The sequence below is a fragment of the Bison bison genome, unplaced genomic scaffold (genome assembly GCF_000754665.1).
Source record: "Bison bison bison isolate TAMUID 2011002044 unplaced genomic scaffold, Bison_UMD1.0 scf7180017864163, whole genome shotgun sequence".
Classification (NCBI taxonomy): Eukaryota; Metazoa; Chordata; class Mammalia; order Artiodactyla; family Bovidae; genus Bison; species Bison bison.
The window spans coordinates 1,549,193-1,572,870 of record NW_011494735.1 but is presented as its reverse complement, the minus strand read 5'-3'; the positions used below and the strand labels follow the sequence as shown (position 1 = coordinate 1,572,870).

Sequence of the window (23,678 nt, the reverse complement as noted above, 5' to 3'; positions counted from 1 at the left end):
AGGCCTGAAAGTATAAAACTTCTAGAAGAAAACAGGAAGTATATTTCTGACATCAATCTTGGATGTTTCCTCAGACAAGGGAAGCAAAAACTAAAATTAAAAAATGGGAACACATCGAACAAAAAATGTTTTTCATAGCAAAGGGAACTATCAACAAAATGAAAAGACCTCTTACTGAATGGGAGAAGATATTTACAAACAGTATATATGATAAAGAGTTGATATGCAAAAAATACAAAAATTTTATACCATTCAATATCACAAAACAATTAATAAATGGGTAAAGGATCTTATAGACATTTTTGTGACAAAGAAATACAGATGGCCAACGGGCACATGAAAAGATACTCAGCATCAATGATCATCAAATAAATGTAAAGTAAAATCTGCAATATGATATCTCACACCTGTCAGAATGGCTATTATCAAACAGATAACAAGTAGAAAGTGTTGGTTGGTGAGGATGTGGCAAAAAGGGAATGCTTGGTCATAATGTAAACTGATGTAGCCACTATGGAAAATAGTATGGAAGGTGCTCAAAAAATTAAAAATAAGACTACCATATCATGCCACAATTCCGTTGGGTACTTATCCAGATAATGAAAATATTAACTGGAAAATTTATATGCCCACTGGTGTTCATTGCAGCACTATATACAGTAACCAAGATATGAGAGCAACTGTAGTGCCCCTTGATAAATGAATGAGTAAAGAAGACATGGCATATGTGTGTGTACACATACATTCGCCACATAAAACCATGCCACTTGGAAGAACTTCAGCGGGCCTGGAAGGCATTATGCTAAGAGAAATAAGTCAAACAGAGAAAGACAAGTACTGTATGATTTTGCTTATATGGGATACCTAAAAAACAAAACAAATGAACAAGCAAAACAAACAGAAACAGTTGCAGGTATATAGAACAAAAATGCAGTTGCCAGAGGGCAGGTGGGTCAGGGAGGAAAGAAATAGGTGATGGAGATATAAGGGGGATAATCTTCCAATTTCACATTAATTTCAAATAATAATATTTCAAATTAATTTGAAATTAATATTTCAAATAATAATGGGGGGATATAGTCAATAATTATGTAATATCTTAGTATGATGACAGATTGCAACTAGACATATCGTGGTGATCATTCTGAAGTGTATAGAAATATGCAATCACTATACTGTGTAACAGGAACTAGTACAGTATTGTAGGGGCTTCCCTGGTGGTGCTAGTGGTAAAGAACCCGCCTGTCAAGCAGGATATTTAGGAGACTAAGGTTTGATCTCTGGGTTTGGAAGATATCCTGGAGGAGGGCATGGCAATCCACTCCAATATTCTTGCTTGGAGAATTCCACGGACGGAGGGGCCTGACAGACTCTACAGTCCACGGGGTCACAAAGAGCTGGACATGACTGATGCGACTTAGCACGCACACACCCATAGTGTTGTAGGTCATTATATTCCCCACGAAACAAACAATAGAAAAGAGATCAGATTTGTGATTATTAGAGGTGGGGTTAGGGAGAGGGGGAATTGGATAAAGTTTGTACAAAATATACAAACTTCCACTTATGAGATAAATAAGGACTAGGGATGTAATATACAACAGATAGTTAAAACTGCTATATGCTATGTATGAAAATTGTTCAGAGAGCAAATCCTGAGTTCTCATCACAAGGAAAACATTTTTTTTCTGTTTATTTAATTTTGTATATATACGAGATTATGGATGACGTTCATTAAACTGTCATAACCACTCCATGATATATAAAACTCAAATCATTATGCTTACATCTTAAACTTACACAGTGCTAAATGTCAATTATATGTCAGTTAAATTGCAAGAATTAAAAAAAAATGGTAACTACTAGATCCAGACTTAGGCTCCTTTATGTGTTTATACTCAGCTTTCACTTTCCTTTTGGCCTTCATGTATGTATGGAGGAGGCAAGTGCAAAAGTTACACACTGTTCAAGTGCACATCTGCAGACTTTTTAGCGTCTTAGTGGAGATGACAGAAAGCAAGTGCAGCAACAGTGTCCTGCCCAGTGGCTTCCATGCCACCATGTGGGATCCAGAGACAACATAAAATCTGTATTAAATAAAATTCTGATCAAAAATTTCAATTATTCACAGAACATTTGGGTACTAGTCATAGATAAAATTTTAATATGCCATCTCATCCAAATCTTTCCATTCAAACAGCTATTTTTATCACATTTTTAAAAAAGGTGTGTGAAAGAAAATATTGTGGTACTTAAAATTTTGAATTTTTAATGAAAAATTACATGAAGCCAGGGGTTCCTGAGCTTATCCCCTTCACATCAAAGGGCAGTAGGCCATAGGCACTCCTTGTTCAAATTAGAAAAAGATGCCTTTCTTAACATAGTTTTTCTTCCATATGCTGAAATTATCATTGTATTCTTTTACTTTTAATAACAAGTGACTTAATGTCATCTAAGCTTTTAACAAATGTATAAATTGATCATGTCTAAAAGTGAATGGTATCTCTTTAGTTGTGCAGTGCACAATCTGTGCAACCATGTTTGGTAGCCCTGAGACACGCCCTCTGTGCAGAAAACCTTTTCTTGAGCGTATTTTTTTAAAGCTCTATGTAACTTTATGTGTAGCTATATGTGTTATTGGTTGGACTGCTTTAACAAAGGATCTTAAAATTCAGTGACTCTAAAAAGATATGTTATCTTTCTCTGATATAACAGTTTAGCAAATTATAGCCTATGAACCAAATTTGGTGCCCAGCCTCTTTTTGCATGGTCCACAAGCTAAGAATTTTACATATTTAAATGACTGATAAGGAAACAAATAATAAAAAATCAAATGTATGACAGGAGAAACATATGACCTACAAAACCTGAAATATTTATTATCTGGCCTTTTACAGAAAAAAATTTGCTGACCCCTAGCATAAAGGCTGTTGGATGCTCCAAAGAAGAAAGAAGCTCTGTGCCACAAGGTCACTCCTCAGATTTATTCTATCATATTGTTCTACTATTCCTCACCCAGGATGTCATCTTCATCTATATGGTCAAGGTTGGTACATTACCACTATTTCCACATCCTACTCATTGCAAAGGGTACAGTTAAAGTAAATGTCAAGGACTTCGTTTTTAAAAATAAGACCAGACATTTCATGTATCACACCGCCTTGAATCACATGGCCAGAAACATGGCATATTGCCATGGTGAACTACAAGGTTAGGGGCAAATGTAATCTGTCTGCCCAGCCATGTGCTCAGCAAAAATCCTCAGACTTCTATTAGTAAAAAGTAAGAGAGGCAATAACTGGTAGTGGGTAACTATCCATAAAATTGGACATAATTTAACACCTGAACCACCATCACCATATCCCTCTACACTCCCAGCTCACCTCCTGCAATACCTGCCTTCCGTTTCCTCTGCAAGTAACCAAGGTTGCATTATCCTAATCATTATGGGAATATTTTTTTATTTGTTTAATCATCTATGTTCAAATCCCTGAACTATATAGTTTAATTCCTTTAAATAGTAAGTTTCTTGGTTCCTCCAAGATTAGGTTATGGTTTACACTTTTCAAGAATATTTCACATCTTGTGTGTGTTAGTCATTCAATCATCTCTGACACTTTGTGACCCCATGGACTGTAGCTCATGAGGCTCCTCTGTCCATGGAATTCTCCAGGCAAGAATACTAGAGTGGGTAACCATTCCCTTCTCCAGGGGATCTTCCTGACCTAAGGATCAAACCCGAGTCTCCTGTACTTCAGGCGGATTCTCTGATAGTGATCAAAAAAAAAAAAAAAAAAAGGAATGCATATGTAATGCTGGATAACAAAAAGATGCCTTTCTTTAAATCACACAGATAAAGTAAACTTTTACAAACACTGCCGATTTTCATATTATTAGGAAAAGAAAAAAAGAATAAAAATTATTCATAGCAACATGTTTATTTAAGCCCTAGCAAAGCTTTCATTTACAAGCAAATATTTTGGGAGGAAAAGATCACAAGACAGTATTTTCAAGTGTCATGTCACTCACATAAAAATTAAACTTGAGGAATTTACAAATTAATATTCCGAGCAGGCATAAATTATACATCCTTTTGCAAAATCCAATCTACAGCATTTAAAATTCATAGTTACAACATAAGACATTTTCTCTTTACAGTCTACCTATTTACATAGCTTTTCCCACTGCAGATGATACATTTCTCATCATAGCTACTAAGGTTTGCAAACACAGTATAATTAAAATATATTTAGCAGCATATAAAAATTAGACTAAAAGGGAAAGAAATACTACTATTAAATAAAAATGAAATTAAAAGGTGGATAATAGAAACAACTCCATAGGAAAATAGATCAAAATATATTTCTGTTAGGACATCAAAAATGTTTCCCATCACAGAATGTATGCACAGCACTAATAAAATAATTTAACAGCATTTTAGTCCTGCGCACACAAATAGCACTGCAAAACTTTGGTCAATACAAGTAAATGTCAACATCCAACACAATCTGTTTAACATTCTTTGTTAGTAGATTAAAGTCAAATCCATTTTATGAAAAATTACCATCAATAATATTCTCACATCTTTTTCATTACATTAAAAGAGCTTTTAAATTTGCGAACCCTCTGTAGACTGACATAAATACCAGACAAACCAATGTTTGACTAACATTCCCATATGCTTTAAATATGTAAATCAGCTGAACAGACCACATGAATGAGATAACAGTGGGTGGCATTGTATTCTAAGTGTATTTTCTGTCACAAAAGCAGACATTTTGCATTTCAGATAATTTGAAGATTTTTTTTATAGATAGGAACAAAAATCCAGCCACGATCAAAGTGTGAATCAATCAGTGTATCAACTATAGGTTATATATGCATTGGTAGATATTGACATTTAGCACATAGACGACACACTTTTATTATAATACCATTTATATTCAGTAGTTGGATTCATATATATTTTCCAGTTAACTCCATTCACAAGTTTTTGCCTAATAAATGCAGGACAACATTTTCCATAAAGAAGATAAAGTATTATCACAGTATTCAGTTTCTGACTATCTTCATTCATGTTTAATTACTGGCAATGTCTTCCCCCAAATCTCCTGCGTCAGAGATTTGACCATCTTGCAAATTTCGAGTCTTCCAAATTCTCACAGTTCGATCACTACAAAATAATAAATTAAAATGAACATGTGAAAACAGGTGGAAAGATACAGTTCTTAGAAATACTTATCAAGAAACATTTACAGAAAAGGTCTTTAATAGATATAGATAAAAATATACATTTTCCCATAGGTATATCAAATAGGTACCCATATAATGAAATTAAAAATAGCTTATCTTATCAAAGGGTTACTATGTGCCAGGTATTGCTACTTGTTCCCCTCACACACATTGGTGCATTTTATTCTCTTTACCTACCATAAGATATAGATAATGCCATTATACTCTATTTATGATGAGCAAATTGGGGTCCAAAGAAGTTAACTAATTTTCCCGAGATCAAGCTTCCCTGGTGGTCCAGTAGTTAAGACTTCACCCTTCCACTATGTATGCTGCACAGTGCAGCCAAAAAAATAAAAATCTGCCCAAGATCACAAAGTGACAGCACCAAGATTTGAAACCAGGTAGATTGACTCCAAGGCCCCATCTCTTAAGGCTATATTGATATAGTCAGTACATATGGTCAGAGGTCTTCAAGCATAAGAGCCCAGAGTAAGATCACAGTGAGGAGGCCAGGGCAGGGATTCCAGAGAGTTGGTGAATCTGTCAATACTCAGGAAGAATTATGTTCAGGTGAAATCAGCATAAGCCCACAGAAAAAGCAGGCAGCTACTAGGAATTAGACAAACACTCTACCTGTCATAGAACATAGACGATTCAATGCATTTCTGAGAAAACTTACTTTTATTCACCTAACATGTAGGTTCTGGGTACTAGTCATTAGATAGTTACATTTCTCCTGGCTCTAGAAAGACAGTGTTGCTTTTTTCCAATTTCTTAATAAACCAAAAGCCAAAAGAAAGAACTGCCATGAAACTGTATAGTTTAAAAGCATTTCAAAGATTATGTAGCATATTTTGAGGATATAGAAAGTTTAGTGACTTGTCATTGTAACATTACAGAAGACAGAGTTGAGCCTAGAATCCAGGCTTTCTAGTTTGTAATCAATAATCTCCTCACCCCTAATTCTTAACACATGGGGGGAAAAATCACATTTTTTTCTACTTTTCAAATCTACATGAGATGATGGATATTAACTAAGCTTACCACAGTAATCATTTCATTATATGTGTAAGTCAAGTCATTCTACTGTTATACCTTAAACAGGGTTATATGTCAATTATCTCTCAATAAAACTGGGGGAAATAATAATCTTTCACCAGCCCACACAGCACAGATAATTGAAAACAGCAAGGGGATATGTTCACTTGTCCACCCATTTATCCATTCCATTTATTCATTCAACCATCCATTCAACAAATGTTTATTGGGAACTTGCAGTGTCCCAGGCATAATTCTAGGTGTTTGGGATCAATTAAAAATAAAAAATAACAGAATCCTATGCCTTTGTAGATCATATATTCTAGCGAAAGGAGACAGACAATAAAACATGATAAAAATTGTATAGTTTATTAGAAAGTAATAAATGTGACAGAAAAATTAAAGAGTACGGCAAAGGGGATCAAGATCAAGAGTGGTAGGTGATAGGAGAGATTACAATTTTAAATAAAATCACAGGGTTATTCTTACTGAGAAAGAAAAATGTTAGAAGATCAGGATCTCTGAAGGCACTTTGGGCAAATGTCTTAAGGCTGGAATAAGCCTGATATGTTCAAGACCAGCAAAGATATTATCAATGCTGTAAGAGAAGGAACATGCCAGAGGGTATTAGAAGGTTAAGATGAGAGATGACAAATGCTCAAGCGGTTTAGATCAAGTACAGCCTCTACTTTAGATAAAATGGATGACCAGTACAAGTTTTTGAGCAGAGAAAGAACAAGATGATCATAATTTTTAAAAATTACTCTGGTGTCTGTGTTGAGAATAGACTACATGTGGGCAAGGGACCTTGTTTGTTTAGGAGTCTATTGTAGTAATCCAAGAGCTGATGGTAACTAGGGTCAGTGAGGTAACAAAAGGCAGGGTGAGAAGTAGTCAGATTCTAGATATAATGTAAAGGTAGAATACCAACATAGTTTGCTTACGAATTGGATATGGAGTATGAAAGAAAGGGAGGAATGAAGGTTTCTGTACTGAGCAACAGAAATAAAAGAGAAGCCATCAGCTGACATGGAGAAGGACATAGGATGAGCAGGTTTCTCAGGAAGGCTGGGGGTTCAGTTTTAGACATACAAAATCTAAGACGAGCAAACCTCTACTACTACTCATGACAGAGTAACCTGTGCCAGGTTAACGCTTCTGTGAGTTAACACAACGTGAAAACTTGACAAAATACATGGAACAACTATTTTCAGAACCTGGGGGATGGGTACTTTAGGCCTGTAATTCCTGAGAAAAGGGAAACAAGAGAAGGTGAGCTCTGTGACAGCCCTGGCTTGCAGTCTGGAAGCTCTTGCCGCACTGCAGCAAGGAAGAGGGGAAATAAACAGAAGACCACAGAATCAGAGTTGAAAAGACAGTAATAAAAATCTGGGAAGTGTGAAATAGCTGTAATTTGTAAAACCAAATAGAGAAGAGGGGAGAGCTACGCTAAAAGGACTATGGAGTTATAGGGAAAAACATTCCATCAATCTACATACATAGGGGTCCCCTAACGTCTTTGACTGAAGGCTAAGCTGCACATGAGTAGAGTCAGATATACGGCCAGACCAAAACACAGCTGTGAGAGTCAAGTTCTGACCAGTAAAGTAGAGAATAGCATCAAACATTCAAGACATTCAGTAAAAACACAAGAGTTGAAGTCTCAAAAAGATGAGCTGAACCACAAGTAACTTACATAACTTTAAGTAAAACCCACTGTCTTTAAAGGAATAAAACAGAATCCAGATACTCAAAACACAACACAATAGTGTTCGGCATTCAATAAAATATTATATGACATAAAATCAGAAAAAATAAGACCTATATCATAAGAAAAATCAATCAATGCAACAGATCCAGAAATCATATATGACAGAATTACTTACACATGGACTGTGAATTATAAAGTACCTCAGTTTTCCCACCTATAAAATAGGAATTACAATAATACTCACTTTCTAGAGTTCTTATGAAGACTAAATGAGTTAATGCTTAAAAACACTTAGAACAATGTCTGGTAGATACTAAGCCCTATATAAAGGTTTGTTAGGTAATGAATAAGTAGAACTAATTTGAAAATAGGCCTTCTGATTTTCTTGGTTATTTTCCTGATTTTATGTTACATGGTAAATACATCTGTATCTGATGCACTGTGGGTAAACTGAGGACATTTTCAGTTTCTTAAAAATAAAACTGTATCATTACATCATACCTCAGTGATCAGACCTCAGTGAGTCATAATAATTTTATAGTGTCCCACGGCTATGAGGGGTATTATTTCCCATAAATTGTCAAGGACAAACAAGTTTGTAAGGGAATAAACAAAAGTGATGAAACTAAGAAAGTAATGTATCTCGGAAATAGCATTAATGAAGCATTTAAGGTAAGCATCTTAGAAAAACACAAATGTATTTAGAGATGTATTTGATGTATTTTAGAGAGGACAGAAAGTAAATTTAAATGAGATGAGGGATTCAGTGGAAACAGCACAAATAAAAAGAGACACCACAGAAATTTAGCAGAAGTTTCAAAATAAAATCAGGGTAATTGTGTATTTAGGACAGATGAATCAAGAAATGGCTCAATAAATTAAGTAACACAATTGGTACACAAATGACATAAGGAGATTTTCATGAGAAATTACATTTTATTTGAATGAGATGAACGCCTCACATTATAGTACGTATGATTTCCTTTCCAAAAGTACTTACACATAATGTATTATGATATAATACATATTATGTCATTTTTATGGTCACATCTCTACACCTTCTTCAAGCATCTTCCTAAATGCCACTTTCTTAGTATGATTTTCATTGTCCACTCTGTTGTGCAACCCCTGTTCCCTAGTGATGCTCTCATCTCCCTTCCCTGCTTGCTTTTTCTCCATAGTATCTCTTACCATGTAACATATTTTACTTATTCATTTTTTCTTCTCAGAATGAAATTAGGATTTATATGTGTTTTGTTCAATTCTCTATTCCCAAGATTTTGAAATTAGTGCCTGGCACACAGGAGATTCATAATGAATGAGCAAATGAGCAAATAAATTAATCAATTCAGCCATTCTAAGAGGGAGGGGGTATATATTATTACTATGTAACTTAGATTTTAAAGGAGGCGGAAGAGGCATAAAAGAGTTTTTTTTTTTTAATGATTTGGTCTAAATGTGAAGAATGAGGCCAGTTTGATGCCTTTTCTGGAAAGACAATTTAGAAATTAATCACTTCTGAATGATTTAAAAAAAAAATTAAAACTGCTACAGGAAGATCTGGTAGCAGACTTCCTAGTCTAAGCAGAGAGCTGATATAGCAGTAACACTATTATCATATAACCTGGGGAGCCCAAACTCAGTGACCACAGTGCATCTCATAAAATATAAATAAAACATCATAAATAGACACTGGAATAGCTGTAATAAAAGAAAGATTTCATATATTCTACATTTCCAAATATTTACAACCTATAGTATTTATTAAATCTGAACACAAGTAACCAATAGGAAAAACTTACTCAGCTGCAGTAAAAATGTGGGTGGAATTAACACATATGGCATTGATAGGACTCTCATGACCCTTCATCTCTCCAACTGGCACAAAGGTATCTATGTTCCAGAGTTTCAAAATGCCCCCTCTGCAGCCACTGAGCAAAACTGGGTGGCCTGGTACCACTTCCAGGGCACAGACCCAATCCTTATGTGCATTTGGAACTTGCTGAAAGAAAAAAGAAAAATTAGCAGCTTAAGGGAAGCCTTTCAAACTGACATTTTCACACCAAAATAAGTTACCAAAGTTTTTATTGACAAATTCAAATTTTGGAACACTGAATTGGTCTGGAAACCATAAAAATTATTTTCTATTAAGTAACTCTTAATGAGTTAAACAGATAAATCTGTAATTTGCTCCTCAATTTAATTCACTAGTTGTCATCAGTGTTATCAGTATTAAAGGCCTACAATGTTAAAAAATCTATAGACTCTAAAATACATGGAAAGTATACTGAATTTTTCAAACATCACTTCCTTGTCAAAGGAGTAAATATCTCACCTTTCTAGAAAATGTATCTCACACAACAAGTTTGAAAACTACACCTGGTATGTAGACTATAGGGACTGTCTCCTAAAATCACTGCCTTAGATTTTGGAAGAGAACATAGAGGCCTAAAGCTTTTTGAAGACGGCTGGAGCTAACCTACATGTTTCACAATGTGTATATGGGCTTCCCTGGTAGCTCAGTGGTAAAGAATCCATATGCCAATCCAGGAGACTCAGGTTTGATTCCTGGGTTAGGGAGACCCCCTGGAGAAGGAAATGGCAACCCACTCCAGTATTCTTGCCTGGGAAATCCCATGGACAGAGAAGCCTGGCAGGCTTTAGTCCACAGGGTCGCAAAAGAGTCAGACACAACTTAGCACAACAACAACAACAAACAATAATTATAAGCTCGGACTATATGACCACATTTTATTCATATATATATTCATATATATAATATAAAAGACATCCTAGAATGTATATCTATAAAAGAAAAGCTTTTGAGTGCAATATATGTGCCTGTTGCCAGTTTTTTCTATTAACAGTCATGCTACTTATTCATTTTTTTTTTTCATCTGATTGTAAGCAGGAAAGTGTGAGCAATTGCAATACCTACATACACACTCATACATGTATAAGAAAAAGCCTGAAATTGAGAACAATTCCTCTGGGAATTGGGAAAAGCTACTGATATTTAATTATACTGACAAAACACTTCAACCCAACTATCATTCTATAGGAAATGAGAGAACCACCATTCTTGGATGTATGAAAATGAGATGAAGAATTATTTAGACTGCTTTGACCTTAGCAAAACTTGGTACTCTGTGGAATATGTGTGAAAGTATTGAAATTATTAGTTGCTCAGTCATGTCTGACTCTTTGCAATCCCATGGACAGTAGCCCACCAGGCTCCTCCATCCATGCAATTCTTCAGGCAAGAATACTGGTGTGGGTTGCCATTCCCTTCTCCAGGGGATCTTCACAACCCAGGGATCAAACTTGGATCTCCTGCATTGCAGGCAGATTCTTTACCATCTGAGCCACCAGGGAAGCTCTTGGAATATGTGTACATAAAAACAAAACAAAATGAGAAACTGACTTCTTCACTCCAAGCCTGTATTTAGTAAACACATGCACAGGGTAATCCCAGAGCATCCAATTCTTATCAGAGTCTATTCTTCTCTTATCTACGAGATATCATTAAATGTCTAATGTTGCCGTTTTCATAATTAGTAACTCTGGTAGGTGATAATGAAACACTTTTTAAGAGAAAGCCCTGATTGATACCATCACTAAATGATGAAAATCTACATAGAGACTCTTTGTGTTCTTATTAGAATACTGATGACTTTGAAGTACCCACTCCATCCCATGAAAAGGTTTTGAATTACCTGTAGAAGATCTTTTTGAGCTAAATCCCATTTCTTGATTCCATTATCTCTGGACCCACTAAATAGGTTATCCCCATGTATGGTTAATGCTTCAATGCCATCATAATGAGGGGGCTCAAAATTGTGGGTGGGAGTCACAGTTCCAAGAGCCCCTTCAGTTACATCAAACATCTAAATAAAAGCAAAATGAAAGTAGTCATCCTCTTTAACTTACAAATAAGCACCTTAGGTATTCATTCATAGAAACACGTACACATGTATATTAACTGAATGTGACTTGTTATAAATATTTTACTAACAAAAATATTAATAAAAATGACTTCCTTTGAGTGACTCAGGATGAACCTGAGCCCTCATTTTCACATGTCACATGCTTACATGTTTGTAAGCTCTTAAGAAAGACAACCAATTTTTTCATGTGTAAGTGTACAAATGATATGTTAAATAATAAAAATGTTACATATAACAATCCAGTTGAAACTCAAATAAATGATATGGTTCTTATTTAAACACAACCAGGCAGCTCTGCAATCTTGGTGGTCATCACAAATTCTCCAAAGCTGCTATTCAATTTCACTCCCTTCAGTTGCCCTCATTTCTCTTAACTACTGAATTTGTGAGTTCCCAAAAAGTCTAGTATAACCAAAAATAGACTTTCTGGACCACCCCTTCCCCTCACAGTTACAAAAGTTTCCTTTTATTCTCAAGCATTCTCTTATCCTTCCCTTCTTTCCAAGATACTAAAGTGTACTTACTTTTTCTCAAGGTTCACATCTTTGATTTGATCTGATTCTTTTTTGATCTGATTCACCAATCACTACTTCACTCTTCACACTTTCCCTCTCCATTAAGCCCATTTTCTAACCATATCAACATGCTCAAGTCTACCAATACAAAATCCTCTTGCATTAACCATTCTATTTTCAAGTCATTAACCCACTTCTCATCTCGTAACAAAAGTTTCTAAAAAAAGATTACTTACACTCTTTCTGTCTCTCTTTATTACTATATTTTCTTTTTGTTCCTGTTGGTCCTTACAGGATTCCCCAAGGCTGAGTCATATCAACCTCTCTCCTTTGGCCATGTCAACTACTCCTTAAACGTCTGCTTCTATTTGAATGGTTCTGAAACATATGTGTCTACTCATAACTTATCATGGACTTTGTACTTGCCTTTCAAATGGCATATTGGCTTACATGAAGAGGTCCTCTACTAGTATTTCAAATTTAACATCTCCAGAATCAAACTTTTCATCTCTCCTCATCTTATCTGCTACTGGCATAAAACAAACATGAAGACCATAACATGCTCAGTATAAAAGATGGTGACAACGAGATTTAAGCATTAGTTGGATGACTGAGGTAAAAAAAGTCTTTAAAATCCCTCCCAACATATCCTCTATGAAAAAGTGAGAATACATTTTTAATAAGACAACAAAATCAGGAACTGAGTGAGGAAAGGATCAGGAAGAAAAAGTAAAGTCTAGAAATGAGAAAAAAGGACTGATTAAGAGAAAAGCATCCTATGTACATCTGAATACTTCAAACTTATCATTTAATAGGAGAATATAATTCAATAGCCTTATTATACACACTTTGATGTAATGATCCTTGGAGCCAGTGATGATTAGATCTTGTCCATTAGAAATCCGGTCTACAGTAAGACACATAACAGGGCCTAGATGTCCTGTTAACTTTCCTGTGGACTGAAACCTTTAAAAAGAAAGAAAAATAATTTTGTTTGAAAATATTTCTTAGTATGCTGAGGCTAAGTGTTTGCTAAAACTGTTCTTTTTTGATTTAACTCCATCTCTATGAAACGCTCCTCAAATTAAGAGTCAAAAAATAGCCAAACTAATTGATTCTCTGATGGAAGTTTAGGAATCCTAAATAAGTTATTCCAAAGTAACTGATGTCATTCAGATAGTAAAAAAAGCCTCAAAAGTCCAAAAACTTGCCTAGGGCTAATTTTAACTCCAACCTAAGTCCAGATAAACCTTAATCTGTTAAATGTCTCAACATGTTATAGACATATGATTGATTTATTAGGGTCAATTTTAAATTTGACTAAAACAACTATGTCACTGATATAATTAGAAAATAACAATTTGGAGAAAGTAAGATTATTTTATTACACTCACATATATTTTCATATATACACATATATGTACATCCATATGTACACATGTATTATACACATACACATATGCACACATATTTGTGCATATGTGTACATCAGAAAATATAGTCCATTTCATCAATTATTACAAAGATATGAAAATGGCCAGGAATATACATGACGTAGAAAAACGTGTGATATCCATTGTCAGGAGGTGGCAATGAACCTTTGTTTCATAATCCTACCTCAAATCAAGCTGCTGGAATACAGAGATATATCTGGCTTCTAGAATATTACTATTTCTTGTAGCTTTTTTTTATAGTTAATTTGTTAAAATGAATCTGTATTTAATTATGTTACTAAAATCAAGCAAGTTTCAAAGGATCTAACTTTTCAGCAGACCAGAAAGTGTAAAAATTTTTAGAAGCTGGTATCTTTTCTGCCTCATGTCATGATGCTGAGTATCTTCCTCCATGGTACTCTGAATACAACTCAAGTTTAATATCTTTAAGAATAAACCTTGTTCTTATCACATTCCAAATTTTCTTAAACAAGCACTGTTTTCAATTTTCTACTTTTTATTTCTAAAACGGTCCTCATGACTGTTTCTTCTTTCTCTTCTCATTTATTTATCTATAAATTATGCTTATTATACTTTTTCAGCCAACCATTAAAATGTTACAAGTAATAAATAGTTACCCTCAAATTTCTAAAATAAATGTCCCTTTGATTTACCATTGACAAAACCCTTCTAAATGGGATTATTACCTGAATTACCAACTTTACTAAGGATCTTGTAATTGCCTATTTAGTGGCCTTTATTCTCCATTACAAGATGAGTTCTAAGAAGGTGGACATCAAATTTGTCTTGCGCATTCTATATCTCCAGTACCTACCATAGTGTTGGTATAAAGCCTGCCACAGTTGATGCTGAATAAATATTTGTTAACTAATAAATAAATATTCCCTTGCTGCCAACATTTTATGAACTAGAAAAGATTCTAAAATAAACACTCAAATGAAGGATGAAATCTCCTACTTCATGGCAAATAAAAATCAAATCAAAGATGTAATGCATGGTATTCTCTTTTTACTCACTTCATCTTCTTAATACTTCATCATATATAGATGTATAATTTTATATTCATAAAAATCCTGTGAAGATTTATGATCAAATTTATAAGGTTTATAAATTGAAAATTTTGAAATATAAGATGTATAAGTGATGTTACAAAAAAAATAATTCTTTCAAAGGTACTAATGCAACTAGCATGAGAATCTTGTTCTTTTCCTAGTAAACAATACAACTTATTGACAAATATTAATAAAGTCTATTTTCTTTCATATACTTTTTTCCCCAGCAATGGAGATTAAAAGAAAGAAAAATTTTGAGTGTGCTAATGAGGATAGACGAGACATTTAGGGATGCTGAATCAAACAGAAAAATCTAGGATTTTATATTAACTTCTTTATACAAATTAGATTGCACCGGCAGTAATATTAATGTGTGAAAATTGCATTTGCCATATACAGGAAGTACGTTTTCTTTAAAATTCTACCTTTTAAGATCCCACATTCTGACAGCATTTCCAGAGGCTGCATAGAGGAAAGTCCCAGTTGGGTTCAGCGAAATTTGATTGATCTGGTTTTCCCCAGAAGGAATAGCAACTGTTCGGCTAGTACTTGCAGAACAAGCATCTCCAACAGTAACCAGACCTGAAGACCTTAACAGAGACAAAACAAAATAAGTCACAATTCTGGACAAGAGTTAGTCATAGAATTCCTTAAGTTCCCAGGAAATGCTGTAGGCAACATCCGTGTTCTCTGGTCACTGTGTGCACTACACCTAGCACAGCACTTCACACGCACATAGGTGGCACTAGTAGATGAAAGCGCCACCTTTGTGCCACCTTTCATTTATCTTCATTGACAGATAAATGGAAAAAAATGAATGCAGAAAATAAGATGACACGGCTTAAAACTCTTACTTTGCAAGTTATAACACTAGGAGTTTGGGGCTCTATTAGTCACTGTGTCATGCTCAGTCACGTCCGACTCTTTGCTACCCTATGGACGGTAGCCTGCCAGGTTCCTCTATCCATGGAATTTTCCAGGCAAGAATATTGGAGTGGGTTGCCATTTCCTACTCCAGGGGATCTTCCCAACCCAGGGATTGAACCCAAGTCTCCTGCATCTCCTGCACTGAAAGACAGACTCTTAACCACAAAGCCACCTGGGTATCCAGGCTCTGGGCCCTATTAGAAATGACTTAAATATGATTCAGAAAAGACTAGATGACAAAGATAACAAAACTCAACAAATGATGTGTGCATGTGCTCAGTCACTCAGTTGTGTCCAACTCTGTGACCCCACAGACTGTAGCACGCCAGGCTCAACAAATGATACAGTGCCACAAAGTTAATTCATTTTCCTGCAGCTTGCAGAAGTCCACTGAGGAAGAAACCAATATTTCTTTCATATATAAGATATGACCCTTTGAGTAAAACTTTTTGTATACTTTAACCCAATCATATATGGGCTGTTTACTATGTGGAAAAGACTTCAACATGATTTATTTCCTCAGCTAAATTCTAAATAGCAAATATATTTTTCAATTTTGAATCATTTTATTAGCTAACTTCTAAAAAATCAAGTTACAATCAACATTTTCAAATGATTTTAATGAGTCAACTGGATTGGCAAATTTCTAAGATAGTGTTTTTCCCTATAAAATTTCCCTCAAGAGACCTGTATTCAGCATAGTAAATACTTAGTAGTCTCAACATATAAAATAGCACTTAAGTGTTAATAATCTTCACTCTACAAATTAGTAAAAATTAACCATCCTTATGTTCCTTTCTCTTATTTAAACCGATAGAATTCATTTTTTAATTAAAATTTTAATTATGTGAAACAGTTCATTAATCTTATTGGAAAAAGAATCATTATTTGCTGTACATTTTAAAGACATATATAATAACAGATGCAGAAAACAAATTCATTCTCCAATTGTCCAATCTACAATTATGAAACACAGGCTAACATCAAAGCAGTGTAAGTCTTAAGATAAACACTCCTCAATTATTCAATTATTCAATAGATGCTAACAGAATTTTGCAAGTACTTCTTAATGGTCTATAATGGTGATTTCAGCCATTTTCCAAGGAGTGGCATTCATTTGAAAAAAGTAATGTAAATCATTTCACTACATCAAGTAATACTGAAAATTCAACTCCTTAGTTTTGGGGAGGAAGGAAACATGAAATGTGTATTGAGTCACAGATTAAATATGACTTTTCCTTCTCCTTTTCTGTTTAATATTAAACTACTGTATTTTATTTTCTCAATATTTTTTCACCTTATGTTATATACATTCTTATTGTAAACATTTTAATATTCTTTGCAAGCGGACAGGTATAAATAAACAAAAATGCATATATAGACCTATCTTTTCTTATATTTTATAAACAGGAACTATTTGCCCCTTATGCTATTTGTCTCTAAGTTACTTACGTTAGCGTTCGAACACACTTTGCTGAATCTCTGATATCCCACACCTTAATATAAGATGTTGACACAGTGAAGACCAAACTTGTATAATTACAATATTTTACAGATACTACATTGTTGGGATGACCTCCCAGTGACATTATCTCCTGCCCAGTCACCAGATTCCATACTTTACAAGTACGATCTAAAAGCAAATAAAAAAGAGGAAATATTGTCGATAAGAACTAAATTAGATTCTCTTAGCAATAACAATTTCTCTCCTATGAGAAAAAATGAGATAAGAAAATGGTAATTATTTAATTAACTTGCAATAGCATCCTAATTCTATCCTTGACATTTTGCAGCAGGTTCAAGGGCAAAGTAGGTATAAGGATTAGATGAAAGCTAGGATATCTGGTGTATGCATAAAGTGGTATTAAAGAATAATTATACAAAATTTTAAAATAGACATATTGATAGTCTTATTTCAAACTGCCCCTGAATTTAAAATGGCCATTCCAAATCAGCCTCTTCAAAATATTTTGTTTTGATACTCTCTTACCTTCTCACAACACTCCACATGCAGAACTACATACACATTTCTTTTCCAGAGGTCACTAATTGACGTCATTAACATAATCATACACATGATCACTAAACTATTCTATTCAAGACTTTGAGTTTCTGACATAAGCATCTAATTATCCCGGAGAAATAAATTTGAGTTATTAGAAAATTATACTTTTACAGAGCAATTTTTTTTTTAAATTGGGGAACTGCTTGCTATTAATTACAAGTGCTGGCAGGATTCTTCCCTTTATCTTGTAATATCCTTAAATGCTAAAAGGCTTTAACCAGCTTTCCAAATTCCTGCACATGCTTCCTTCTCATCTTTTCAGCCTCATTATCCACCACTTCTACATATATTCTACTTTTCAAGCCAAATGGATTTTGTTTCCAAAACCATCTACCTCCATGTCTCTGCTTACACTGCTCTCTAATCTTGGTTGCCAATTTTTATTTGCCAATATCCAAACAATCCAGTAAGGTTCACCCTAAGTGCCTCCTCATCAAAGCCTTCCTTATTTTTCACAATTTTAGCATAATCTCTTTCTCTTCTGAAACCCCAAATATTCATGTATAACTCTTTAAATCATTTATAGTTAATTTCTAGTTGCCTGCAACTGCAGGTTTGGTGATGCACAGACCTAGGTTTCTAATCCTGGCTCTTCCACTTACTAGCTAAACTTATGTGGAAAAATCATTTAATTCTTGGAATCTTCAGCTTCTTGATCTGTAATATGAGGATGTAACTTTGGCATTGTTGTGAGAATTAAATGAGATAAAATTTGCACAGTGGCTAGTATAGTTTCAGACACTTATTAAATGCTCAAGAAATGGTGGTTGCTACCCATCTTATTCTTTTACCACACACTGTAATGGCCTTTTATGGATTTTTATATAGCCTGCGTTACTAAGCTCAGGGCTTTGCATGCATTAGGTGCTCAATTACCAAATCGGAATGTATTTCTTCACCATTCTATTCACATAACATCAACAGAGATTGTATTTTTTTTTCAACTATGTAATGATTTTATATTTTATATAATTTAGCAGTTGAACAATATCATCTTTCAGATTCTTATGAGTCTTAAGCAGCTTGAAATGTTTCAAAACCTGTTAAAACGTAATCATTAAAAAGATCTGCTAAATATTCATATGACACAACTATTAGCACCTTTTGATCCAGTGAAAAGAAGATCATCAGTAGAATCCACACAGAGCACAGCTTTTGTATGCCCTTCAGCTATATGAATACACTGAAGTGGAGAAGTTCTGATTCCTTTTGAAGCTGGAAACGGGTTGATTATGCCCCTGAGGTGGGGGGAAAAATAAGATTTTTTTCAGTAGCTATATCATGAAACTATTTGTTGTTGTTGTTGTTGTTTTAATTTTATTTTATTTTTAAACTTTACATAATTGTATTAGTTTTGCCAAATATCAAAATGAATCCATCACAGGTATACATGTGCTCCCCATCCTGAACCCTCCTCCCTCCTCCCTCCCCATACCATCCCTCTGGGTCGTCCCAGTGCACTAGCCCCAAGCATCCAGTATTGTGCATTGAACCTGGATTTTTTTTTATTTCTCTGACTTTAAGAAGTTGTTCTAAATAATTGGTACTACATAAAAACCAGAGTCGGACATGACTGAACAACTGAATTGAACTGAAAAACCAGATTGCTCCTTGTCTTTATTTAAAGCAAAGGGACAAAGTGTGAAATTATAATAGTAGTGATGAAGTGCATCAACTATTTAGGAATCTTCTAGCAGCTGTATTCTGCAAAAAGCAAAGTCAACAATACATTTGAATTTTCTCACTAACAATTTTATCTCCTCAAAGTTTAATCAAGTAATATTGGGAGCTATTCAAATATAGTAAATTATGAAAAATAAGAAGTATTAATGATGGAAAACTGGAAGATGTAACTATCAGACTGGAATTCTATGTCAAAAAAAGACATTTTAAAGATGGTATAATACATACTACCTAAAATACTAAGAAAGCAGATTTCAAACAAATTTAAAGAAATACAAGAATGATTGCATAAATTGAAATCTAAAGGGAGAATGGCTCAAAAATAACAAAAGCTTTAAAAATTCTAACAATCTCAAAGAAGATTTTTTTAAAAAGCATAAAATATTAATAGAATAGTGATGCTCTTTGGATCTTTCTCCTAAGTTTAATATTTTTTGAATTTCTGCTTTATGCCACTGGATTATAAACTGTGGAAATGTAAAGTTTATCCAAACACTGTCCCTATCCTAAAGGAGTTTAAGACAGAATCTGAATTGAAGTAATTGTATTGGGAAGACTAAAAATGAGAGTGAATTAAGAAAAAAAAAATATATATATATATAAGTTAGACATATCTTTGCTCAGAGCAGGAAGAAAAGTTATGCTGAAATATGTGCATTTTATGGGCTTCCCAGGAGGCATCAGCAGTAAAGAACCTGCCAATGCAGGATATATGAGAGATGCGAGTTCAATCCTTGGGTCAGGAAGATCCTCTAGAGGAGGGCATGACAACCCACTCCAGTATTCTTGCCTGGATAATCCCACGGACAGAGGAGCCTGGAAGGCTACAGTCCATAAGGTCAAAAAGAGTCGGACATGACTGAAGTGACTTAGCACACATGCACGTGTGTCCATTATATAAGAGAGATGGCTTAATATTAGGACAGATTCAGAGATAAAGCTGTCTGTATCCACATTCTTGATGAATGAGAACAACCTTTAAGATGCCAGGGACAGAAATAATTCAGAAGAAATGTGAGCCCAACATAAGTTAGAACTGACAATGGACATTCAATGAGTTCAAGTATTTCTATTTTTAAATTATTATATCACAAGATTTTGAAAGTATATACCATTGTGGAGGCAAAATCGTTGTTGGTATGCTAAGAGAATCAATAAAGGGGATAAAATGTGTAGATCCCATATTCCAGAAAGGGGAAAAAAAAAAGTGGATTTCAGAAATTACAAATGGGTAAAACTTGTTTAGTTTCATAGAGGGAACTATTAAATAAATAATTACAAAAATTACAAACACCTAACTGCTCATGAGTAAGCGATAACATCTCATGGGGAGTTTTTTTGTAAAATTAATAGGCAGCAAACTAGGGTAATATCATATTCATAATGTATATTGACTCAATAAAGTCCATACAAAAAGCTTTTCAAATAATATCCCTACATACATGGTGGGTGAGTTTGAAATTGTTGTAGTAAGGTAGTTCCATCAGTGGTGGAAAAGTACCCCTAGAATCAACGTTCCTCTCAATCTGGAAAAAGGTCTTCAATATCTAGTCAGTCTTTCCACTGAACTGAAGACAGATATGGCATGCTTCCTAAATTGACATATTAAAGAGCTATATTGTCTAGAAAATTATTCCCCAAATCTGTTTAAGTATGTACTTAGCACTAAAATATTCACTGGATAAAATTTAAACATAAAATTTAAGTTGAAGATAGAACAGAATGCTCCAAATAGGAAAGGGGCTTAATTAGATTTTAAAAGCTAAAGAAATTTGTTTATTGAATACAAGATCAATGGATCAACAATGTATGATTCCTCTAACACTATAACTTCTGAAATATAAATAAATATTTGAGGAGAAAGAAAGCAATAGAACTACTATACTCTGCCAAGGCTACATCTAGAATGAAGTGGAATTCTAGAGGCCACATTTTAAAAAGAGCTTTGAAAACCTGGAGATTTTCCAGAACAGTAGAAGCAAAAAGAAGGATCTGCAGACTATACCACATTAGAAACAGATTAAATCTATTGAGCTGATAAAAGAACCTTCATTGGAGAGACCATACAAAAGTACTAAATATTTAAAGAGCTGTCATATGCATGCAAAATAGATGTACTGGATTAATGCTAGTATAGCTCAAGAGGGCTGATGACAGACCAATGAACAAAAATTTAAAGAGGTAATAAATTAGGATCAGGATTAAGAAATATTTATTTTTAGGATTTAGTTATAATGATTTCAAAAAGTAAAGGGAGTTTCTCATCAGCAGAAATAAGACCAGGAACATGGATGGATCACATGGATCATCCATCACATGGATGAATAACTACAAAATCCAAAGTATTATTTGTATATACACATTAATTTGAGATCCTTGAAATTAATGCTCAGTAATTTTGGGTTATCTAAAAATTTAACAGATTGAAATAGAAATGGTAGCAAAACCTCCTCAAAAGTCTAAAATTGCCAATTTGAAATCCTATTATGTGGAGTTTATAGTTATGAACTGAAGCCATCAAATTTTAACTGCTGCTTCAGATGTTGAAAAGTTATGATCTAATGCATAGTCTATTGCTATAATACTTACTTCCAAAACACTACATATATATGTATGTATATTTCAACAAGCTGATTATAAATAAAAGAATTCATTTTAACAAGCTTAGAGCTGCTTTGATCTGCACAAATGCAGATTAAATGACACAAATCATCCTAAGAAAAAAGTTAAAACAGTACCCTTGGTTATTTAACACTATGACTCCTAAGATTTCCTTCCTTCAAATTACTGTCTTTATCATAAGAATCTACTAATGTTCCCTTGATGACATAACGTTCAACACAATTCTGCCATATGAAAGGTTGTAAAATTACAGAGGTAAATATCTGCTTTCAATAACTTATGTATGGCATGCCTTAGAGAACAAGATGTCTCTTTTTCATTCTTATGTATTTTATTCATTCAGACTTCTGAAGAAAATAATTTCAACATTAAATATAATATTATATTCATTATATACTGAAAAATACTCTCATATATTCAGAATATTGGGGTTAATTTTTATAGCCATTACCTGATTCAAAAGATAATATTAATAGAAAAAATATAGAAATTGGAAACATAAGTCAAAGGTATTTCTTTATCTATTAAAAATCTATTTACATTATGAAATATATAACTCAACTTTAATATTGCAAACTTATACAACAGATCTGATATGAAAGGGAAAAAAATGCTTTTTGGTCCATGAAAAACCAGTAAAGTTTTGTAATACTGTGAATGATATTAATTTCCTCTCCCTTCCCCTGCCTACCTTCTGGAGGATCTACTGATGATCAGGAAAATGGTCATGAAACATGGGAAAGTAGTGCAAAGAGAAAGAAGGAGACAAATTGATTAGTAAGAATAGGAAATGAAAGGAAAAAAAGAGAAATTAAGGGTCCAAAAAATCCATAACATGAAAAAATGCAACAGTATTTTAAAACACAGCATCTAAAATGCTTAAAATATTATGTTTTAAAAATTCTTTTCTTTCGACATTTTATGTACCACAGTATACTTTTTTCCCCTAGCATACCTTTTGTTTTAAAATCACAGAGCCTGCCATAAAGTTTTATTTAAAATCAATAAATCAACATGAAAAAAATACCTTATTCACTTCCTACACTTTGAGGTGGAAAAAATGCCTGATGAAGAGCAAACCTTGACATTAATTTTCATAAAACTTAATTTCTTTTAAATAAAAGTTTTAGATGATAGGCAGAATACAAATGGCACAAGTTTTTGTACTATTATATTAAAAAAGTTTGCCATTACCTTGAAAGCTATGACTTCACAAAAGCATATTAAAATTAATGTTTAAAAATATTAGTGCATTTATATGGCTTATAAGTTATGAGTGCAACAAAAATGAGACTTGTTTAAAGTTTCTTGGAAGGCATTTTAGAACATCAATGAAATGCCAGAACGTAGGAAAGATAGAAAGTACCTGTGTACCTCCGACAGAGAGGAATCACTTTCATCAGACCTACAGTGAAAGAGTTAGAATTAT

At 33.8% G+C, this 23,678-nt stretch overlaps 1 protein-coding gene across 1 annotated transcript in view; it reads right to left on the bottom strand.

Moving 5' to 3' along the window:
* Positions 1-3,921: 3,921 nt before the first annotated feature.
* KIF21A (kinesin family member 21A) overlaps positions 3,922-23,678 on the bottom strand; it is a 186,970-nt gene continuing 167,213 nt past the window's right edge. Inside the window, exons 31-39 of the mRNA XM_010841621.1 lie at positions 23,616-23,654; positions 22,941-22,955; positions 19,046-19,182; positions 17,332-17,512; positions 15,378-15,542; positions 13,295-13,412; positions 11,701-11,871; positions 9,787-9,986; positions 3,922-5,173 (exon numbers count right to left, since the gene is read on the bottom strand). Coding sequence (XP_010839923.1) covers positions 5,080-5,173; positions 9,787-9,986; positions 11,701-11,871; positions 13,295-13,412; positions 15,378-15,542; positions 17,332-17,512; positions 19,046-19,182; positions 22,941-22,955; positions 23,616-23,654 — 1,120 coding nt within the window. The 3' untranslated portion in view covers positions 3,922-5,079. The remainder of the gene's footprint in view (positions 5,174-9,786; positions 9,987-11,700; positions 11,872-13,294; positions 13,413-15,377; positions 15,543-17,331; positions 17,513-19,045; positions 19,183-22,940; positions 22,956-23,615; positions 23,655-23,678) is intronic.